This window comes from Jaculus jaculus, chromosome 8, assembly GCF_020740685.1.
Source record: "Jaculus jaculus isolate mJacJac1 chromosome 8, mJacJac1.mat.Y.cur, whole genome shotgun sequence".
Classification (NCBI taxonomy): domain Eukaryota; kingdom Metazoa; phylum Chordata; class Mammalia; order Rodentia; family Dipodidae; genus Jaculus; species Jaculus jaculus.
Window position 1 is genome coordinate 48,120,450 of NC_059109.1, and position 20,736 is coordinate 48,141,185.

The following is a 20,736-nucleotide window of genomic DNA, read 5'->3' on the forward strand; positions in this document are numbered from 1 at the left end:
CTTTTCCTGCGGCTGAAGCCTAGCCTGGCCGCTTTCTGGTGCGCCGCCGTCGCGGCGGTTGGCCGAGCTGCCAGAGCCGCTTTTGCCGGCCTATGCAGGCTCTGGATGCTCTGGATCTCTTCTACTTCTCCGCTGCTGCTTCAATTTCCTACACCCCTCACTTTTTAGTAAAAGTTTGTATTTTGCTGAGTTTTTTTGGGTCTTTTTTCCCCCCTAGGCTGCTTTGGCGTGGTACCTACGCCGCCATCTTAACTGGAAGTCAACTACAAAGGATATTTAAATTAAAGTCAAAGAGAGTTGGGATTTCCTTATCACAAGCATCAAAATAGTTCCTTAAAGAAGTTCTATGTCATTACCCAAAATATAATACCTGGTGAATACATTTTCTGTCTTTAAATTTTTAAATTTTTTTTTTTATTTATTCATTTGCAAAGAGAGAGAATGGGCATGCTAGGGCCTCTATCTGCTGCAAGTGAACTCCAGATGCATATGCCACTTTGTACATCTGGCTTTATGTGGGTACTGTGGATTTGAACCCAGGTTGTTAGGCTTCCCAAGCAAGTGTGTTAACCACTGAATAATCTTTCTAGCCCGTGAATTCATTTCCTCTTTGAGATGAATAAAAAGACATGTGAAGGGCATTGGTTAAAGGTACTTACTTGCAAAGCCTGATGGTCTAGGTTTGATTACTCAGCACACACATAAAGCTGGATGCACCAAGGTGGCATAATTATTTACAGTGGCAAGAGACCCTGGCATCTCCATACATACATACGCACACTGGCAAAAAATAAATAAGATTTTTTTTTAAAGCTTCTGAAGGTATATGTACACGTACACAGCCTTTGAAGATATCATTTAATTGTCCCAAACATCAAGCTTTCTCTTGATGACAAGAACAGAGAGCATTTTTTGACATTTTGATCTGTTCATTGGTTTGATTTGGTACATTTGAACTTTTCAGACCATTGCCTGAAATTTGGAGTTATCTTTGTTGACAAGTAGGGAAGATAAAGTATTAGTCAGATCCAATTCAAGATTGATAAGACTCATTTGTCATTTAAATTTTTAATGTGGCCACTTGTTATCAGTTACCTTATGCATTATCAGATATAAAATATTTAGGCTGACAAAATTCAGCTTTAGTTGGGCATCCACAGCAGGAAATAGTGTCTTCCCTTGCTCTCCCAGCAGCCTCCTCCTGTTCCCATACATAAATGGTAGCCAGCAAAGGCTAGAAAGAAACAAAGGCCTCTCCCAGCTCCTGAATATAGTGACATTCATTCTGAGAGAAGCGGGTGCAGCTTTTTGAAAGCCGACTTTTTTCAGCCCAACAATAACACACAATGAGTTATTGACTTGTTTATATACGGGGCTCTTTTCAGTAACTAACTCTGACTCCCACAGTCTGGACAAATGATTGATTTCGTGGTTCGAAAAAGAGAAAGCACTTGCGCTAAACTCTGTAGTGCAAACTACTTCTTCCCCGTTTGTTCTGTAACTGAATAGGACCTTATTAAAATGCACTTTCCAAAAAAAAAAAAAATACTACAGCTGGCCTTTATAACCATGTTTTGTATACATAAATAAGTAATTTGTCCCAGTCTTTTGTATATTAACAAACCATTCAGAAGCTTGTCAATATATATGAAGGTTTCTTACCCAGCTCTTTATGCTAAACTGTATTGACTATATTGGTCTGCATGCAAATCATTGATCAAATACTTTATAAATAGATCAATATTTACTGGTGAAAACCTTTGATTTTTCGCAAATAGGTTCAGTATTCTTTTGGGGTCTCTTATTTTATTAAGGAGCATCTGCACCACACATATTTTATACTTCATGCTTGAATCATTATAATTAGTCTTATGAAAACAGAAAAGGTACAACTGATAGCCATGAGAGTTTGGATAGACTAACAGACATTTCCCTCTCTGTCTAGTAGTATTTTTCCTAGAGTGTCAGTATGAATTAGGCAAAACTCACCAGCTTGATTGAATTAGTATATTTTTCTTAAAGATAATAAACTCACTCCAGCCAGTTAGCTCAGTTGGTTAAAGATAATAAACTCTAGAATGCCAATTTTAGTGTTATGTTTTGTATAAAATATATTTTATCTATCATCTTAATTTTTTACACAACTTTTATGATTTTATTATAATTATACTTAAGAATATTTTGGAAGGAGTTAAAAAGAAAGCAAGTCAGATGTCAATGCTGCCCATAAGACAATATCAAAGTGGCTTTGTCAAGAAAAACTGGACAAAAATGTTTCAAGAAAACAGTCTGCCTAGGTTGACAGAAGATAAAAGGATGAATTCACACCACTGTTATCATGGCTAGACTTCTCCTGAAGGCCCTGAGCCAGCCTTCCTCTCTAGGATGTCCTAGGAGAACTTCATAGACTGAGGTGTTTGAGGCATTCCTCAAAATTATGAACGTCAGGGAAAATGACCAATATCTGTCCAAGCAACTCTTGGTCTAACCTACTTAGCAGCAAATAACCTGTTGTGATGACCACACAAGTGCAATAATGACACACAGCCATGGTGGGGAACCAACTGCTCTTGATTTGGCTAACTGATCCCCTCAGTGGTATGGGACCCATAGCTGGAGCTGGGAAACAAGTCAGAACCACATCCAAACATAAGCCCACTGTCTAATATCAAGCTACCATCAATCATGGGCTACAAGAGGGCCTACACCTATTAAATTCTTTATAGAAAAAGTAAGGGTTATCTCATTTGTCCTGGTGCTAACTTACTCACCATTGGAGAATTTGCTTCTCTTTTTCAGATAGATGTAGATCCTAAGGAGAGAGTCACCCTATCATACCTCAAAAGGGTCCCGGCTGAAACTAAGAAAAATTGGCAAAACAAGCAAGGGTGCTGTTTTCCTGGTGAACTGGATACCAGCACAGGGGAAGGAGATCAACACAGAGAAAAATCAACTCCTACCAAATGAGAGAGCCAGAGCCCCAGAGGCCCCCAACACCTCATCACTGAAGCAGACCAAAAATGAACCCAACATGGCTCAGGGAAATTTTATGGAAGAGGGGGTGGAAGGAATGTCAGAGCCACATGTTGGGTCATGATGTGCAGAGACATTTACCTTACCCATAACTGTGGGCTAACTCCACAATGCATGACCCATATGCCTCAACAAGGAGGGGCCAATGGGGAGGGGGTAGGTCATGGATGAGCCTAATAATGGTCCAAAACTGACTGTATTTGCTGAATACAAAACTAATTAATAATAAATTTTAAAAAATTATGAACATTTTAAAGTAGAGTAATTAAGGACCACATTTCTTATATAGAATTATGTATTACTGCACAATGACTTCTTAGGTCTTTAGAGAAGGAACATTGTCTGAAACTTTAGCATTACAGTTTTAATAATATACATTTTGGGGCTGGGGAAATGGCTTAGCAGTTAAGGCATTTGCCTGTGAAGCCTAAGGACCCTGGTTCAATTACCCAAGACCCATGTAAGCCAATTGCACAAGAGGCACATGCATCTGAGTTCTTTTGCAGTGGCCAGTGGCCCTGGCATGCCTATTCTCTCTTCTATCTGCCTCTTCCTCTCTCTCTCCCTTTCTTTCTCTCAAATAAATAAATAAATAATATTTTAATATACACTCCAAAAGGTCATAGCTACTGGAAATCATTGTATTAAAATCTGTTGCTACAGGTCCACTTTTGTGGAAAATTTTCCTAAATCTTAGACACCTTGATCCTTTTTAGTCTTCTGTTTATCTAGACAGTGTGTTTTCTTGAAGCATTTTTTAATTCAGTTTTCTTTGACAAAGCCACTGTGTTTCTTGTTCCTTCCTTTTCTGAGGTAGAAAGCTTTTGATTAGTCTCTTGATTGTTCTTTTCTGGTTTCAGTTAATACTGAATGAGCCCAATTTAAGCCTAATTATGAATGGCTAGTGTTTGTTATATGAATTTAAAATCTTAAAAGCACAGCCTAGAAAATGGTGAATTGAACAGTCCTGTTTAGCATGTCACATTTTGAATTGCACAATGGATATGTGGGAGTGTTTCTTCATACTCAAAGGGGAAAGATACATTTAGAACAAAATCATTGAGTTTTCCCTTATCCCATTTGGTAGAGGCTTTATGGTTATACATAAATTTTAGCCATGTTACCAATTTTTAATTTTTAAATATTTTGTTAATGAAAAGTCAGTCTCAGGAATCTCAACTCAATTGACAAAATAATCATTTATATATTTGGGTTAAGGACAGAAAATTGTTGGCATCTAGTTCTCTGTCTTAACGAAGAAACAGGATGGTCTAATCAATAGTGGTAGGAGAGACGGATCTACTACTATTGTCGTGTCCTGCATGCTTTCTCTCTACTTATATAGAGTATATAGTGCTTCTTTAGAAGTTGGATGTTCAAATAGAGATGTTTTTCTAACTGTGTTGTTTTCGAAAGTGAAGAATCCTTACCTTTTAAAGACTTTCTTGAAAGCATTTCTAAATATCAAAGTCCTGGGAAACCTCATTAAATTCTGACTTATCTCTTATTGTGCAAAAGAACTCCATATTTCTATTTTTGCTTATTGTATTTCCTTTTAAAAATATCTTGGTACTTGGAAATCAATTTTGTAAAGAACATATAGGATTTCTGGGCATGGTGGTATATACTTCAAATCTAAACATTTGTGAGGTAGAAGGAGTAGGATTGTGAGTTCAAGGCAGGTCTGTCTTACAAAAAGTAAGGTTGGGCTGGAGAGATGGCTTAGCGGTTAAGGCACTTGCATGCAAAGCCAAGGGATCTAGGTTGGATTCCCCAGTACTATTGTAAAGCCAGATGCACAATATGATACATGTTTCTGGAATTTGTTGGCAGTGGCTAGAGGCTCTGGATTACCCATTCTCTCTTTATCTGCTCCCCCGCCCCCGTCTCTTTCTCTCAAATAAATAAATATATAAATTAATTGAAAAACACGCACACAGAGAAAACTAATGTCTATGGGTATAGCTCAGTGGGAGAGGTCTATCACCTGCAGAGCTTTAAGTTATATTTGCAGAACCTCAAAATAAGCTAATAAATTATGAGTTTGATGAATATTCCCCAGTTGTTGTCTTCTGTGATCCTCTTCTCCTGATAAGAACTTTCTTGACAAATGATCAAAGGCACTTGAGGCCAGTATGTTGGGCCATGGTTTACATGATATTAGACTTCTTGTGCCAGAGAAACAAATATTGGTTGGAGAGAGTTATCTTAAAGATAGAGATTAAAAAAGCAAACCCCTTCTATCGATTGTACTTGATGTAGGTCAGGAATTGTCAAACTCATGACTTCTGGCAAAATTCAGTCTTCTCCTTTTTAAAAGTTTTATTGAAACATATCTTATTCATTTATGTATTGTTTAGTTCATGCTACAGAGGCAGAATGGAATAACTGCTCCCCTCTCTGGGAATCTAAATGTGGACTATTTAGCCCTTCATAAAAATTTTTATTAACTTTTTATTGAGATGATCATCACAATCAACTCAGGAGTTCTAGACCTTTCCTGTGAACCAAATCCAATGTTGGGTATGCTGCACTGTACCACATGCCAGTGAACGAAGTATTCACAGTCTTTGGGTTATTCTCCCAGCATATGTACATCGACAGGTTGAAGAGGACATATTTTTGAAACCATATCTTCTACTTTATCCCAAATATAGAAGGTATAGATCTTTGGCAGGGTGTGAATGAAAGATTCCTATTGACACAAATTTGATTAGCTAGGCTGTGCTTGAGAAAGCCTCCGTTTAATAACATCATTAACAAAATATACCCTTAAATCATAATTATTTTTTATGTAATCCTCAATAAGGACATCAGCAGTGTCAAATCCATTGCTTAAAAATTGTTAAATATTCCAATTTAGAGGGTGCTTTACCAGCCTCTTGTTTTGTTTGTTTCTATTAATGTTGACCTAGTAGGTGAATCTTACTGTGTGAGTTTAGCTTTTCCTCTGCCCAAAATAGTATTTTATCTCCATAAAGATTACTTATTAGGTTAAAAAAAAAAAAAAAAGAATAGGCCACAGTCACTGTTTCGTACAACATGGGTTAGCAGTAATGGTAGAAGACTTATCTGACTTTACAAATGGAGCATGTTAGATGTAGCCACTGAGCTTTTGAGACACATGTCTTTTATTATAGGTTGTTTTACCATATTCCGAGGTGTAAGAAATGACACTTTTTATATAATATTTCACTTATTTCAACAGCAGCCAATTTATTCCTTATTTTCAATGAGTGATTTCAAAAGAAGATACCAACCTAATTTTAAAAGTTGCAAGTTCTTTTAAAAAAATGTTTTAGAGGCTGGGGAGATGACTCAGTAGTAAGCAAGAAAAGTTGAGTTTGGATCCCCAATATTTACATAAAAAGCCGGGCATGGTTATGCATAATAGTAACTCAGCACTGAGGGGAGCAGAAACAGGAAGAACTGTCAGGCTCAATGAAAAATGGTCAGCCAGGCTAGACAATGAATAGCTTGCTCCAGGTTCAGTAAGAGACCTGCCTGGTCTCAAGGAAATAAGGCAGAAAAGTGATGGAAGAGGACAGCTGACATCTTCCTCTTTCCTGCACATGCATGCCCACAGGATGCGCACATCTATTTACACATACACACACACACACTTCACAAAATGCTTTAAAATATCCTTATAAATTTGTAATTTATGAAATTCCAACTTTCTCCAACTTACATTTCACAATTTTAAATAAAAGGGAAAGTGGCAAATTTAGTTTGTTAAAAATTTTAAAATTAAAGGTAAGGTGACCTTTATTTTATGTAAGTGAGATTTGTATTCACATAAGTACTGACAAAGTAAGTGAAAATCACCTGCAAGATTATGCTAAATCAGTTGTTGAGTAAATGTTACTATCATAATTGCCTGTGTTCTTGTTTATTTCTTCCAGTTGAATGCGGTCATGGATGGACAGAAAGAAAAAATCACAGACAAGTTCATTCTTTCAATGACAGCAAAGGAGCATCATAAAGCACAAGCAGAAGTAAGGGTCTCATTTTTTAAATTATATTAAAATTTAATATACAGTGAATTCAATTAATATTTTACTTTGGGTATTATAATAATAAATAAACTATTATTAGTAGTCTGTAAAAGTCAAATGCTGTTAAAAAAGTTATTTCTGGATTTTTTTTATTATTATTGGTTTTCAAGGTAAGGTCTCACTCTAGCCTAGGCTGACCTGGAATTTACTATGGAGTCTCAGGGTGGCCTCGAACGCACGGTGATCCTCCTACCTTTGCCTCCTAAGTGCTGGGATTAAAGGCGTGCGCCACCACGCCCGGCTATTTCTGGATTTTTAAAATGTAAGCAGCATGCAAAAATAATTGTGTGCTTGAAAGAGTAAACCAGATCATGACTTTTCTGAAAAATATCTCATGAATGTTTTCCCATTAATTTCCCAAATTAATAATTTATAATATATAGCTTGAAATTGGGAAATGTAAAACATGCCAGGACTGGAAAAAGAAGATTCTTGAGTCTTAAATAAATCTAAATTAGATTATTATCGTCTCCCTTCTAAATACAGAATTATAGCTCTGCATCTTAGAAATGCCAGCAAAGTTATCTTTTATCAAGGGAAAACTGGAGTTTACAAATGTCAAGCCTCAGAGAGCTAATCATTAGATCCTGGAGGCATAACGAAGAACTATTAACTCAAACCTTCTTCTCATGCTGGGAAGTCGACAGCATATTCCATAAATGAAATAATAATGCAAAATTGGTGTCAGACAAAGAAAGAAAATGATTTCCTTGTAGTTTCCTGGAATGCAAAAGCATTTAATTTTTCTGAGGAATGGACATGGATTTGCTAATTTCCATGTACCACTGTTGGTAAATAAAATCTGTAAGCCACTGAAGGAATCAGATAATGTATATATTCAAAAATAAACTTTCTATATAATGTTCTTTTGACACCAGGGCAGAGAAATCTACCCAAGCTTTTGAGTTTGTATATTTTCTTATCATTATAATGGTAGTTTCTTTACTATCATGTCATAATAGATCAACAAATATAATCCATCAAACATTCTTATATGAATTCAACTGCTATGTGCTATTTTATTTTTAAGTTTTATTTATTAATTAATTTGGGAGAGTCAGAAAGAGAGAGAGAGAGAGAGAGACAGAGACAGAGAGAATGGGCATGCCAGGGCCTCCAGCCACCGCAAACGAACTCCGGATGTATGTGCCGTCTTGTGAATTTTGCTTACAGGGGTCCTTTGGCTTTGTAGGCAAACGCCTTACACACTAAACCATCCCTTTAGCCCCTCAAATGTGTATGTCCAGGATTAAAGATGATGTCACAAGCATTGATTAGAATTCTCAGCAGAGCTGGGTGTGGTGGCACATACCTTTAATCCTAGCAGAAGTAGCAGGGAAGCAGAGGTAGGAGGACCACCTTGAATTTGAGGCCACCCTGAGACTACAAAGTAAATTCCAGGCCAGCCTGGGCTAGAGTGAAACCCTACCTCAAAAAAACAAAAACAACAACAGCAAAAAGAATTCCATTGTGTCATTTTTCCTTACTGTTGCATAGAATTCCATCATGTAGATATACCACTTCTTAGTTATCCATTTGTCTACAGTTGGACATCTGGGTTGATTCCAGCTCTTAGCTATTATGAATTGAGATGCTATAAACAGTGAGCTTACAGGGATCAGAAAATATTTACTATTTGTTAGATACACATGATGACTTCTAATACTGCCTCATGCAGGGAGATTTCTATATGTCCAGGAGATTGTTAGCTTGTTTGGTGAAAATGGATGTGTTGAAATTCTGATTTTGATAAACATCTTTCTGTTATTAAAAAAAGAATTCTGCCGGGCGTGATGGCACACGCCTTTAATCCCAGCACTTGGGAGGCAGAGGTAAGAGGATTGCCACGAGTTCAAGGCCACCCTGAGACTTAAAGAGTTAATTCCAGGTCAGCCTGGACCAGAGTGAGACCCTACCTCTAAAAACAAAACAAAAAATAAATAAATAAATAAAGAATTCTCAGTAGAGAATATTTCATAAAAAAATTAAATTTGAATAAATCCTAAAATATAAAAGTTTCCATTATGTAAATTTAAACCATAGTGGTTAACCCTACTGAGTCATAATCAAATTAATAAAACTAGGTTGCTTGTTATAAAATCTAAATATATCATCCTCTACATGTTTTACACATGTTTAACTAGAGTTATATTATACTTTACAATGTTTGAAATAAATCTGCCATGTATTTTCCTAATTTGGGGAAGTAAAAATATCTTTTTAGAGTAATCAGAATAATTAACATTTTACCTATAATAACATACACTTAGAAAATTAATAGAAAAGCCAGGCGGGTGGTGCATGTCTTTAATCCCAGCAGTCAGGAGGCAGAGAGGTAGGAGGATTGCTGAGAGTTCGAGGTCACCCTGAGACTGCATAGTGAATTCCAGGTCAGCCTGGGATAGAGTGAGACCCTACCTTGAGCCCCCCCCCCAAAAAGGAAAATTAATAGAATATTCTCTAAAATAATGACAGAAAATTTTAAATTTTTAAATGTTACAATAACTTTTGCCTGTCTTATTACATGAGAATTATAATTTCATTAGAAGCAAATATTTAGTGACCTAGGAAAAATGTATAATTTCTAATGCTAACTGGTTAGCAAAATTGGAAATAAAAACTATCTTATCCCCCAAACATAATAAGATTTATGTTTATTTGATATTTATTTTTATTAACATATATGTATTTTAACAATAATGAATCACTTTATAACATTTTAATATATATGCATGTTGATATTCCTTCTTCAGCAGTTTTATATTTATTATCACTGTATGCCTCAATGTTCTTTCTATACATTAATTCATTTGGTCACATATTTATCAGTTATAACACAAAGTACATATTATATATTCTACTTCAAAAATAAAATACATGGATAGTTTTTAAGTGATTACTTGGCAAATGTTTATATTCATTTGGATGTGTCAAATCTACTGTGGTGATTAGAAAACATTACATCAAACTTTAACTTTAATTCACATACAGAGATGTGAAATCCTGTTGGGGGTATTTTCTATTTTTCTTATAGCTTTTTCCTTTTTCTTCTACCTTTCTTCCCTCTTTCCCTCCCTTCCTCCCTCATTCTCTCCCTTCCTTCTTTCCTTCCTTCCCTCCTTCCTTCCTTATTTCTTTACAGTACTAACTGACTGCTCTGTCAATGAGCCTATATCCCTTGCCCCACAGTTTATTTCTTTACACAAATATGACATTCTTCACTTATTTCAGCACCCCAATAAAGCATCAGAAAATTTGAGGTTGACCTCCTGTACCTTCCTTTTTATCTATTTTTATCTTAAAAATCTTGTTTCATTTTATATAATTTTTACATGAAATCTGAGAGTAATAATAGTATATCCATTTCAAAGCTACTTTGATGATGGTAAAATATGTTAAGCATTTTGGAAATAGGCATGTAATTTGAGTGTGTGGTTCTGAGTTCTCTGAAAGGTAGTTACAAAGATGGAAAGATTGGGTAGAAGCACCCTAGGTTACTGTGGAGTCAAAAAAGGTATGGCATAGCTATTGGTATATGTTTGAGACAAAGTGTGTCATTGGTGCAGTTCTATTGATTTGACTTTACGACTTCAGGTGTTGGTACCAAATTTGTGAGACAGTGGGCAGAACTGTTGATTAATGACAATCCTGTAGTTAGAAATCTATGAAGAGACAGCCACATAACAGCCTCAGGAGGTATACATGTCATCATTGTCATTGCCAGCAACATATCTTGATCCAGCTGAGTATAGAGACATTTTAAATATCTATTTTCAATTGTCTCATCCATTATAAGCAAAACATTACATAAGGAACATCTGGGTAGAAGAAGCATAGATCTTTTCACCTGGAGAAAGTTGTAGGAAACCATGACAGATTTGGTGTTAATAAGGGGTGCCACACATGCAGATTTCCTGTAGTATCACTGTAGTGATCGTCCAAGTCTGTGTTACTGAGCTTTGTTCACAGGCTCCCCTGTCTTTCTAGTCTTCTTCCATCAAGTTAGTCAGTTTGTGTTCACTTTTTAATATTTTTACTTTTTACTTATTTATGAGAGAGACAGAGAGAGAATGGACACACCAGGGCCTGTAACCACTGCTAACAAATTCCAGATGCAGGCACCACTTTGTGCATCTGGCTTATGTGGGTTCTGGGGAATCAAACCTGGGTCCTTAAGCTTCAAAGGCATGCACCTTTACCACTAGGCCCCTCTCCATGCCCCTGTGTTCATTTTTTAAACTACAAATATAATATATTTTGTGCCTTGGCTTGAACAAAGTGATTATAAGAGGCTTAAAAATAACCATTTTATTTGCTCTGGCCATTTTTGGCTTCATATTAAAAAGTTGTGAATGGGAAAATATCTGCTTCTGTTTTGTTTCATTTTGTTTTTGTATTGCTTTGAGAAAAGGTCTCACATACCCAGGTTGGCTTGGAACACTCTGTGTCATTCACACTAGCCTAGAACGCCTGTCAACCATCCTGTTGTAGCCTCTTAGTTACAGGTGTGAACTTCTATGCCCTTCTAGAAAGTTTCTTGCACTTCAGTTGAAGTGACCTTGCTTTGAGACTATTCTATTACCCCTGAGATGATGCTCCAAGGGTGAAGACAGCTATGCTTTGTGATGGTTTCAAGTAGCAGTTTTGTGCAAAGGGCTCTGGTCTTCTGAGTAATGTTGGGTTCAAAGCCACAGAGAATTCAGCCTGCTAGCTGAACTCACTATTGGAAATATGAGAAGCTCCTTGTAGATGTCAGTAGTAGTTATTATAAGTATTTACAGTGTGTATCTCAGAAATGTACAGCTCCAATATGTATGCTCTTTAAAAAGATTATAGACAGAATATTTGTGCTGACCATAAATCATCTTGTAAACTTAATGGAATTCAGAAATTGCATGCATATATTATATAAACATGACCAAACTTCCTTATGTGTTACACAAAAGCATATGTGTTTGTTTACAGACATGGGTGTGCTTGCATCATTTGGGGAGTTTGCCTGGTTGTATCCAATTCAATACAGTTGTGCTACCTTCTGCTTATCTGTCACTCTACCAAATTCGGTACAAGTGTCACTTCCGTGCTTCATGTCCATAGGGGAAGAAGAGGAGAGTGAGTAGGCTTTCTGCTGCACAATGAGACGCTGCATTTTTCAGCATATGCATACGTAAGCCTTCTTTTGTGAATGGACTGATAGGGTCAGATAATGTTTAAAGGGAAAGGTTTCATGTCTCTCAGGCTTCTATGTTTCCACATGGATGCTCCCACACACACATAGATTGAATTATGAACAGACCCATTAATGCTGGGATCAAAAAAGGTCAAGTTTTGTCTTCTTTTACTGCTATTCACATAGCTTTTGTAGAGGAAATAAAAAGGATTTGCAGAAAAAAAGATTTATGATAAAGAATTTTAAAAGAGCATTTTCTTCCCTTTAGCAGCATCTTTGATTTGAAAAAAAATATCATATTATGTAAAATAATTCAAGAATATTGTATCATCTACCTAAATTTAGTATATGAGTTATTTCATGTCTTTGGCTGTCTTTAAGGGTGATATATTACCATAATTAGCGAGAATAAAACAGAAAACTTTGAAGATAAAGGACCTTATGAATATGTAAAGTAATAAAGTTTCAGAAAAACTGAATGAAAATATCAAAATGCCATTGGTAGGAGTCTTGTCACATTTTCTTCTATGTTTAAGAATTAATTTAATTTTTGTTTATGCATATAACTGGTAGTGTTCAGCTAATAGAAGAGACTGATCATGGGTGTCATTATGGTTCACATACAGGAACAGATAATTCTAGGGCCAGTGAAAAATTATAGGTATCAGAGGAACATTTTAAGACAAGAAAGAATTTATTCCAGATGAAAATCTTAAGGTTTTAACCAATAGCCTTTAGAGTGCAAATGGCATCATCAGTTGTATGGTTGGTTTATTTCTGATGTCACATGAAATTCCCTATCAGTTAAAGGACATGGATTGTGACAGTAAAGCCAATCATGTATAAAAATGTTTTCAGATAAAAGTTTTAAATTCAGCCTTTTGTTTGGTTTTGGTGCCTTGCTCTGGCATAAGTTGAATAAATAAATTTAAAAAGAGTAGTATTATAAACTAGCAAAATCAATTGCACGATGCACAATAAGAGCTACATCTTCCTGAATCACATGATTCTGGGGATGAATTCAGAAAGAATTAGTGATTAGTGTTTTCTAGAACTAAAGTTCTTTTAGGGCCTCTGATTTCATCAAGGGGCCACAGGAACAAATCACAAGGGCTGTTTTGTCTTCAGCTTTGACATGGCATATGCTAGACATGTTTGCTGGTGAGTGATATAATCTCATGAAGAAAAAGAGGCTCAAAACATTGACTAACAATAGATTATATATCATTTACATTTTTTAAATTATAACTTTCTTATAGGGCTAACAGTGCTATGGGAAATACAGAAATTATTTCTGGAAAGTAAGAAAGGACCACCCTTAAGAGAAATGTGTTTTGGGGCTCCACAGATTATGAAGAATATTGCTTTAATTTTAATATTTTCATCTGTTGATCCTGGTAATTTTTTCTCCCAGACACTTTCTTTTTTAGATTTCTTTCGTCTTTTAAAAATACTAGATTTTCTGTCTTTCTCTCTTCAGACTTCTTCCATCATCTTCCCTTTACCTGTATATGGTGTTCAAAGTTCTGTGCAAGTTCCACTGGTTATTAATAAAAGGCTTTCTCATAAATGTTTAACAGAAGTTTTCATAGACTTTCATTGCAATGTACCATTAAAGGTTGTTTATTAGTGTCCTAGGAACAAATTATACATGGCTGAAAGCCTTAGTATACTGAAAGATATGTTAATAAGCTTTAGGTAGGTCAGGCTGTATCAGTCAACAAGCCCCAAATTCCAGTGACTGCAAACAAAATATTATTTATTGATCACCTTGTATATAAGCTTCAGAATTTGTATGACCTTCTCCAGCATATGTTTCTCAGTCTGGGGAAGAGTTTGAAGGACATTGGTTTGTGGCAGGGGCAAAACAGCAGTGGCATAAATCCACAACGATCTTAGTGCTGTTGATGAGAAGTGGCACCTGTTACTTCTGTTCACTTTTCATAGGCAAAAGCATGTACATGGGAAGTATTATACCATATATATATGTATATATCCATTATAGCCATGTATACCTCTTTTTCATTTCTGTTATGCTAATTGCCAGACTTTATAGTGTCCTCTCAACATAAATGCCTGCCGAACACAGGTAATTTCTAACACTCATTGGCTTGCTATCTAGAATGGGGAGGACATTTGGAAACAGTGGTGATGCATAAATCAAGCAAAGAACAGTACATAGTTTATCAATGAAGTGATAAATGCACATATTTATGTAGTAAGTACTGGAAGGAAGGTGGGGGAAGTGAGGCTTAAGTGATGAATGGACATAGAATGAACGGACATAGGAAAAGGAAAATGTAAAAGAGTCATTGGTGGGGCTCAACCTGAGTATCAGTGCTGGCCTGAGGGCTGCGAACAGACCAGTTTTCTAGACCACAGGTTCCTCTTTTGAAAGAACAGTACATTTATTAAAAGTAAATTAACTGAAAATCCTGTAATGTATAATGAAACTCTAGAAACAGTTGTATGTGTGTATAGTTAGAGACAGTGAGAAGAGTCATCTTGTCAGACAGGAAGGGTCATGAAACTAGTTTATACAAGGTCTTGAGCCTTGAATACCATGCTGAGGAATCTAGGGTAGCCAGTAATGGATGAGCATACTGTTACAGGTAAAGTGATTCTGTTAATGTGGAAAGATGCATTCAAAGGGAAGAGAAGGAGGCGAGGGAAGAGGGATTCAGAGACCTGAACTTGAGTGTTCCTTGTAAGAAAGGAAAAGAAAGAGAAGTGGTGTGTGCATTTAGAGGAGTGTGCAAGCTCTCGCACTAGGATGACTTATTTTTAAGCAGTAAAGTTTTATTTAACTTTAGCCATGCCCATTTATTCACATGTTGTCTCTTACTGTTTTCCAACCACAACTATAATCTGGCCTTATACTGAAAATATTTGCCAAAACATTATGCAGAAGAAAGGCCTGCTTAAATGTAATGAAGCCAGCACTTGGCACAAAAGTGCAAATAACCAACAAAACATATGGAAACATGGAAAACCATTGAACATTGCTAGACATCAAATAAAAGCCAAGTGACTGAGGAGGAAGAGAGGAGAAGGAAGAGCATGTAAGAGGGTCTCTGGGAGAATGTACTCAAAGTACATTTTATACTTGTATGAGCATGTCATTATGAATCCTAGTACCATGTATGATAAATATATTGCAATAAAAATCACCATGGTTTATGTTCTGATTAATTTCCCAGTTCTCTGTCCTGGTCTCTTGGTCTCTGTTCTTATGGGTGTAACCTGCTGGTTTTGTAAGTATAGCTTTTCAGTATGTTGTGAAGTCAGGTATTTGGTGGCCTCCAGCTTTGTTTTTCATTTTTTTCCCCTTAGAATTGCTTTGGCTACTTTATCTTTTTGTTTTCCTATATAAATTTTAGGGTATTACTGTGGAGAGACTTGTTGTAGTCAGTTCCACAATGTTGGGATCAACTTCCAAACAGATGGGAGGAACAGGATTTATTTCAGCTTACAGATCCAAGGGGACGTTCCATCAATGATGGAAGAAGCTGGCTCTCCTTCATAAATCCAAGCCAAGAGAGAACCCACTGCTAGCCGGCAAAAATAAATAAATAAAGAAAAATAAAAAAGCATCAAACACAAAACGAGCAGCAAGCAGGAACTCAAACCTCTCAGCATACTTTAGGACTTAGGTCCATCCCTGGTGACGTGCCCCTGTAGTGGGAGTCTTCCTGCTAAGGGCTGAAGCTGCAAATTCAATTTTAATGGAACATTTGAGTTTCCTGTGTACATACATTCAAGATAGCACGTTGATTTTATACACTCCTATGAATAGTATAGTCGTTTTACCATTGTTGGTTTTTCTGACCCATGAATATGGAATATCGTTCCACTTTTTTGTGTGACCTGAATGTTTTAAATCAGTATCTTATAGTTTTCATAATACTTTTACTTCCTAGGCTAGCTGCAAATGGCTTAACAGCTAAGCCATTTCTCCAGCCCAAGAATCCAGATTATTATGTAGAATATAAGTTTATATAAACAAATGCAGAGTAAAAGAAGCATAATGACTTGTGATTTTGAAACTGTGCAATTGTGATGTCAGTTAATTAATCCATACAGAAAATTTATATGTCTTTCCTAGCTACACTGATTAGAGATCTAGAAATTTAAAATCAAAGAGATATGTATTATGTCTTTTATATTTCTAGAAAAATTTTATGTTTCATTTGTATGTTGACAAATATTTTAAATGATGTCTAGAACAGAGTACTGTCTTTGAACTATAGATGTTTTCATAAATAGTATTTATGAAATTTTCCAAATTCAAAGGAGATAACATGTTACTTTTGTGTTTATTTATTTATAATCTTTTGATGCAAGCCCAACAGAATGGCCATTTTTATGCAAGACAGCAAGAGCGAGAGAGTGAGAGAGAGAGACAGAGACAGACAGAATTGGTATGCCAGGGCCTCCAGCCACTATAATAGAACTCTAGATGTGTGCTCCACCTTGTGCTAATGTGTGACCTTGTGCACGTCACCTTGTGTGTCTGGCTTATGTCGTATCTGAAGAGTTGAACATGGGTCCTTTGGCTTCATAGGAAATCACCTTAATTTCTAAGCCATCTCTCAAGCCCATATCTATTTATTTACTGGTATTGCTGAGAATCAGCCGAGGATGTTGTGCACTGCAGTCAAGCGCTCATTAATAGATTTTAATGGTAAAAAAAATACCCCAAATTAAGAGATACTGAAAAATTTAATGCAATATATAGAAATGTAGAATATTTTGTAAAGAAAGATAATATATTAAAAGGAGGTATGATCATAGGTTGTAAAATAGTGAGTTATTTAAGTCCTAGGAAGTTTTATTCTTTTATGCTTTATTTGTTCACTCATTCATTTATTCATTCATTTCTTTGTGAAACAAGGTCTCGTTATGTAGTCCTGGTTGTTGTGAAATTTGCTATGCAGGTGAGTCTGGCCTCAAACTTCCTGTAATCCTCTGGCGTCTACCTCTCAAGTGCTAGGAGTGCAGGTATGAACCACTGTGCCTGGCCTGTTAAGCAGTTTAATTATTTTGCACACCTTTTAGACCTATATATTCCCTTTTTGACCAGAAGATACTGAAAATGGCAATCATAAATGGCTACCAATTTCTCAGTACTGAGTGAAAAGATTAGACACTGCTTTTACAAATAAAAGGAGGTGATGAAGAAACATATATATCCTTATCTCTTACCCTTTTTACTTGAGAAGATATTTGTACTTATATTCTTGAATTGGAGTCATTTTCTCCCATCAAGCTAGATACTCAAAAATCTAATAGGTGTGACATCAACAATTACTTCTTGCTAACAACTCTTGTTATTTAACCCCTTCAGGTGAACACACTGATTGACGAGTTGCAGACAGCTATCAAAAGCAACAGAGGTCATCTCTCTAAGCTTGGCCCCCAATTACAGGCTGAGCAGGAGCAATACTCCTCTTATGTCTGCCAACACATTAAAAGCCTTCCAGTGAACACTGTGATCCCAGGAGGCCTGCAGCTCAAGGTGGGTGTCATTCTGTGATGCTCATGGATTTAGGCAGGGACAACACTATACCTCCATTTAAGATCCTCCTAACTGTCACACAGTTGAATTTCTGATCTTGTCCTCAAAACTGAAGTTGAAATTATATATAGTAATATTACTATTGTATGTCTTAAAAGGAAATATTTATCTACCTTTGAACTAAGGATTTATAGACTTTAGTACTGAATCCAGCAAAGTAAATTTAATGAAGAAATTTAACCAGGTGAACATTTGCATATGCTTATAAGAAACAGAAGGCTTTGTATATTTACATTTCTAAAAATAACACAGTTAAAAATGGCCAAGTTTTAATAGTTGACGGACAGTGACAATAGGAATTGGAGGTGAAAGGCCATGTGACTGACTGATGTTCAAACTATATTTCCACGGGAAGGGATATGTATTGGGTAAATGTGACACATGTCTGAGTTCACTTGGGAAAATCAATACTTAAGAATATACTGGTGAAAAAAGGTGAATTGGTTATTTGTCAGGACAAGATGGCTAAGAATCCTAGGCTACATTGCTATTGCAGCTTTTGATGAGCAAAAGAAAAGCTTATCTTGGCTATTGTAGTTTAACTACTGAATCTTTAGGAAATTTAAACAATTTATAATCATAATAGAATATCCATGTTAACTGTTTGAAAGGTCACATTTTAGAAGACTAATTAATAAAATTTGAATTATTCAGAGTATTTTTTTCCATCAAATGAATGCCAATCATTTCCTTTTGATAGCTTAGGGATTTGATAGTTTTCAATGTTAACTGTGTTTGGCCATCCTTCTTTTCTGCTATTCATCTTTTTATTCAGTTTTTTTTCTACAAATACCATTCTAAACATTATGATATCTTGTTTATTATAATAGCATTCCCACATATATATATATCTATTAATATGTATAGCTATATGTATATGTATGTGTATGTATGTGTGTATATGTATGTATGTGTATATATATATATATATATCTGCTGCAAATGAACTCTAGATGATGTGCCACATTGTGTATATGGCTTTCTTGGGTATTGGGGAATCAAACCTGGGTCCTTAGGCTTCACAGGCAAGTGCCTTTACTGCTAAGATACCTCTCCAGCCCCCATGTATATATTTTGAAAGAAAATATTACCTTAAAATTATCTTTTGGGAGATGTTATTCAATATTAAACATCATATATGCTAGTCAGCTGAGGGTTCTGGAAGTGATGTTTAAGACATCAGGTCAAGGGTTCCCATAATCCAGTGGCACTTTTCAGGTTTGTGACTTTATTCTGGACCTATTCTGCCATTTTATCAAACATTTGCTCTTGATTCAGAGACTAAACCAGATGAAGACTATGGTTGCCATGGTACAATTTACCCCATTCACTGGTACCAACTATCACATTAAATGCAGTGCTGCCTGGAGAACCACTTTGACCTCACAAGTTCACTACTCATGATCTGCACATTACCCTGAGAACAAATATTTCATTTTAGAATCTGAATTGTTACTCTTATATTTCTCCATTTAGTATGCTTCATATTTCTTTCCCTACCGTGAAATAGAAAGAAAATTTCTCTAGGTAGTGAACCAGGCTGCATTTTTAAGTACTTATTGTGGTAATATAGGAGAAACTCACTTCTTGTGGCTATTAAAATCTACTAAATTAAGAAAACAGGCCTTCAGTGGTTTTTAATCACTGGAAATCCTGTGTCCAATAAACAAGAATGGTGGGTCATTCTAGTCTGGCCTCCAGAATTCCTTTTCATCTCTCCCAGACATTCTCCAACTTTGTGATTCTTTCTCTGTTAAATACTTAGGAACTTAACCTATAACCTCCTCTCTTCTTGGTTTTCCCCTTTAAACATTCTTGCTCTTAGAAACCCTAAGAAACCCCAATATCAGCTCCATCCTTGATTTTTAGAGCAGTGTTTCCCATTCCTGTATGTATAGAATTATCTAGAAACTTAAAAAAATACCTCTGTCTTACTGTAGAAACATTGAGTTAATTGGTTTAGTATACTGTGTCTAGCTTCAGCTTTTAAACACTGACTGTTAACTTCTCAGATGTTTTGTGAGAGAGTTGTCAAATATAGCTACCAATGTTTTACATGAACTTATAGTTAATCAGATCTTATATAAAAAAAAGTAATGCCCTTTCATTCCAGATTAGTTCTGCATTTTCTATGAGCCATTCTCTCAAGCTTATGTTGTCTATTGTATTTGTGTGGCACAAACATTGTGTGATAGTCTGATGGTATTCACTCCTTCCAAGCCCATTTGCATTGATGACCTGTTGTAACTCAGAATTGGCCTTAGTCAGAACTTATATATAACAGAAATTGTCAATGATATAAACTCAAATTCTACTTAGTGTGTAATCTGTTTGTAAGACCAAGCCATAGGAAAAATCTAGTTTATGTTTTAAATAGTGTTTTTTAATTGGCATATTTGTTTATTTCTCTGTTTGTGAAAACATCCTTAATTTGTTGATATAGCAAACAAATTTCAGCTCTGATTGCTATGCAAAAGAATGGAAAGTAATCTGCTTTGCAATTAACTTTATAGTTCAATTGCCCTCAGGAAACATGCTATATATGAAAAAAATTCTAACTGAACTACAGGTATTAAATCCTGAAAAAATTAACAATTTTATTTAACAACCTAGGAAGTTGGCATCCATCAGCAGTTCCAGTGCAATTTCAGGACCAATTGGGAATGTGGGAATCTTGGTGGAACTGTTATTGTAGCAAACCTTGTAGGTAAAATACATGCATACTTTTGATAGACATGTGAAGGGATCTCTCTAAAATTGAGCTCTTTGGTTTCATACTCAGTAAACTGACCTGGCCCACCCAACATGGCTTTCACTGTTACTGATGTTAGCGCATGTTCTCTTCCTACAATAAGTTTGTGACCATCTGAAGATAAGAATTTGGACTGCCAGATATG

At 35.8% G+C, this 20,736-nt stretch overlaps 1 protein-coding gene across 1 annotated transcript in view; it reads left to right on the plus strand.

Annotated features, from left to right (window-relative positions):
- Dcdc1 (doublecortin domain containing 1) overlaps nt 1-20,736 on the plus strand; it is a 485,885-nt gene that overhangs the window by 170,505 nt on the left and 294,644 nt on the right. The window contains exons 8-9 of the mRNA XM_004660718.2: nt 6,939-7,031; nt 17,609-17,779. Of these exons, the coding sequence (XP_004660775.2) occupies nt 6,939-7,031; nt 17,609-17,779 (264 nt within the window). The remainder of the gene's footprint in view (nt 1-6,938; nt 7,032-17,608; nt 17,780-20,736) is intronic.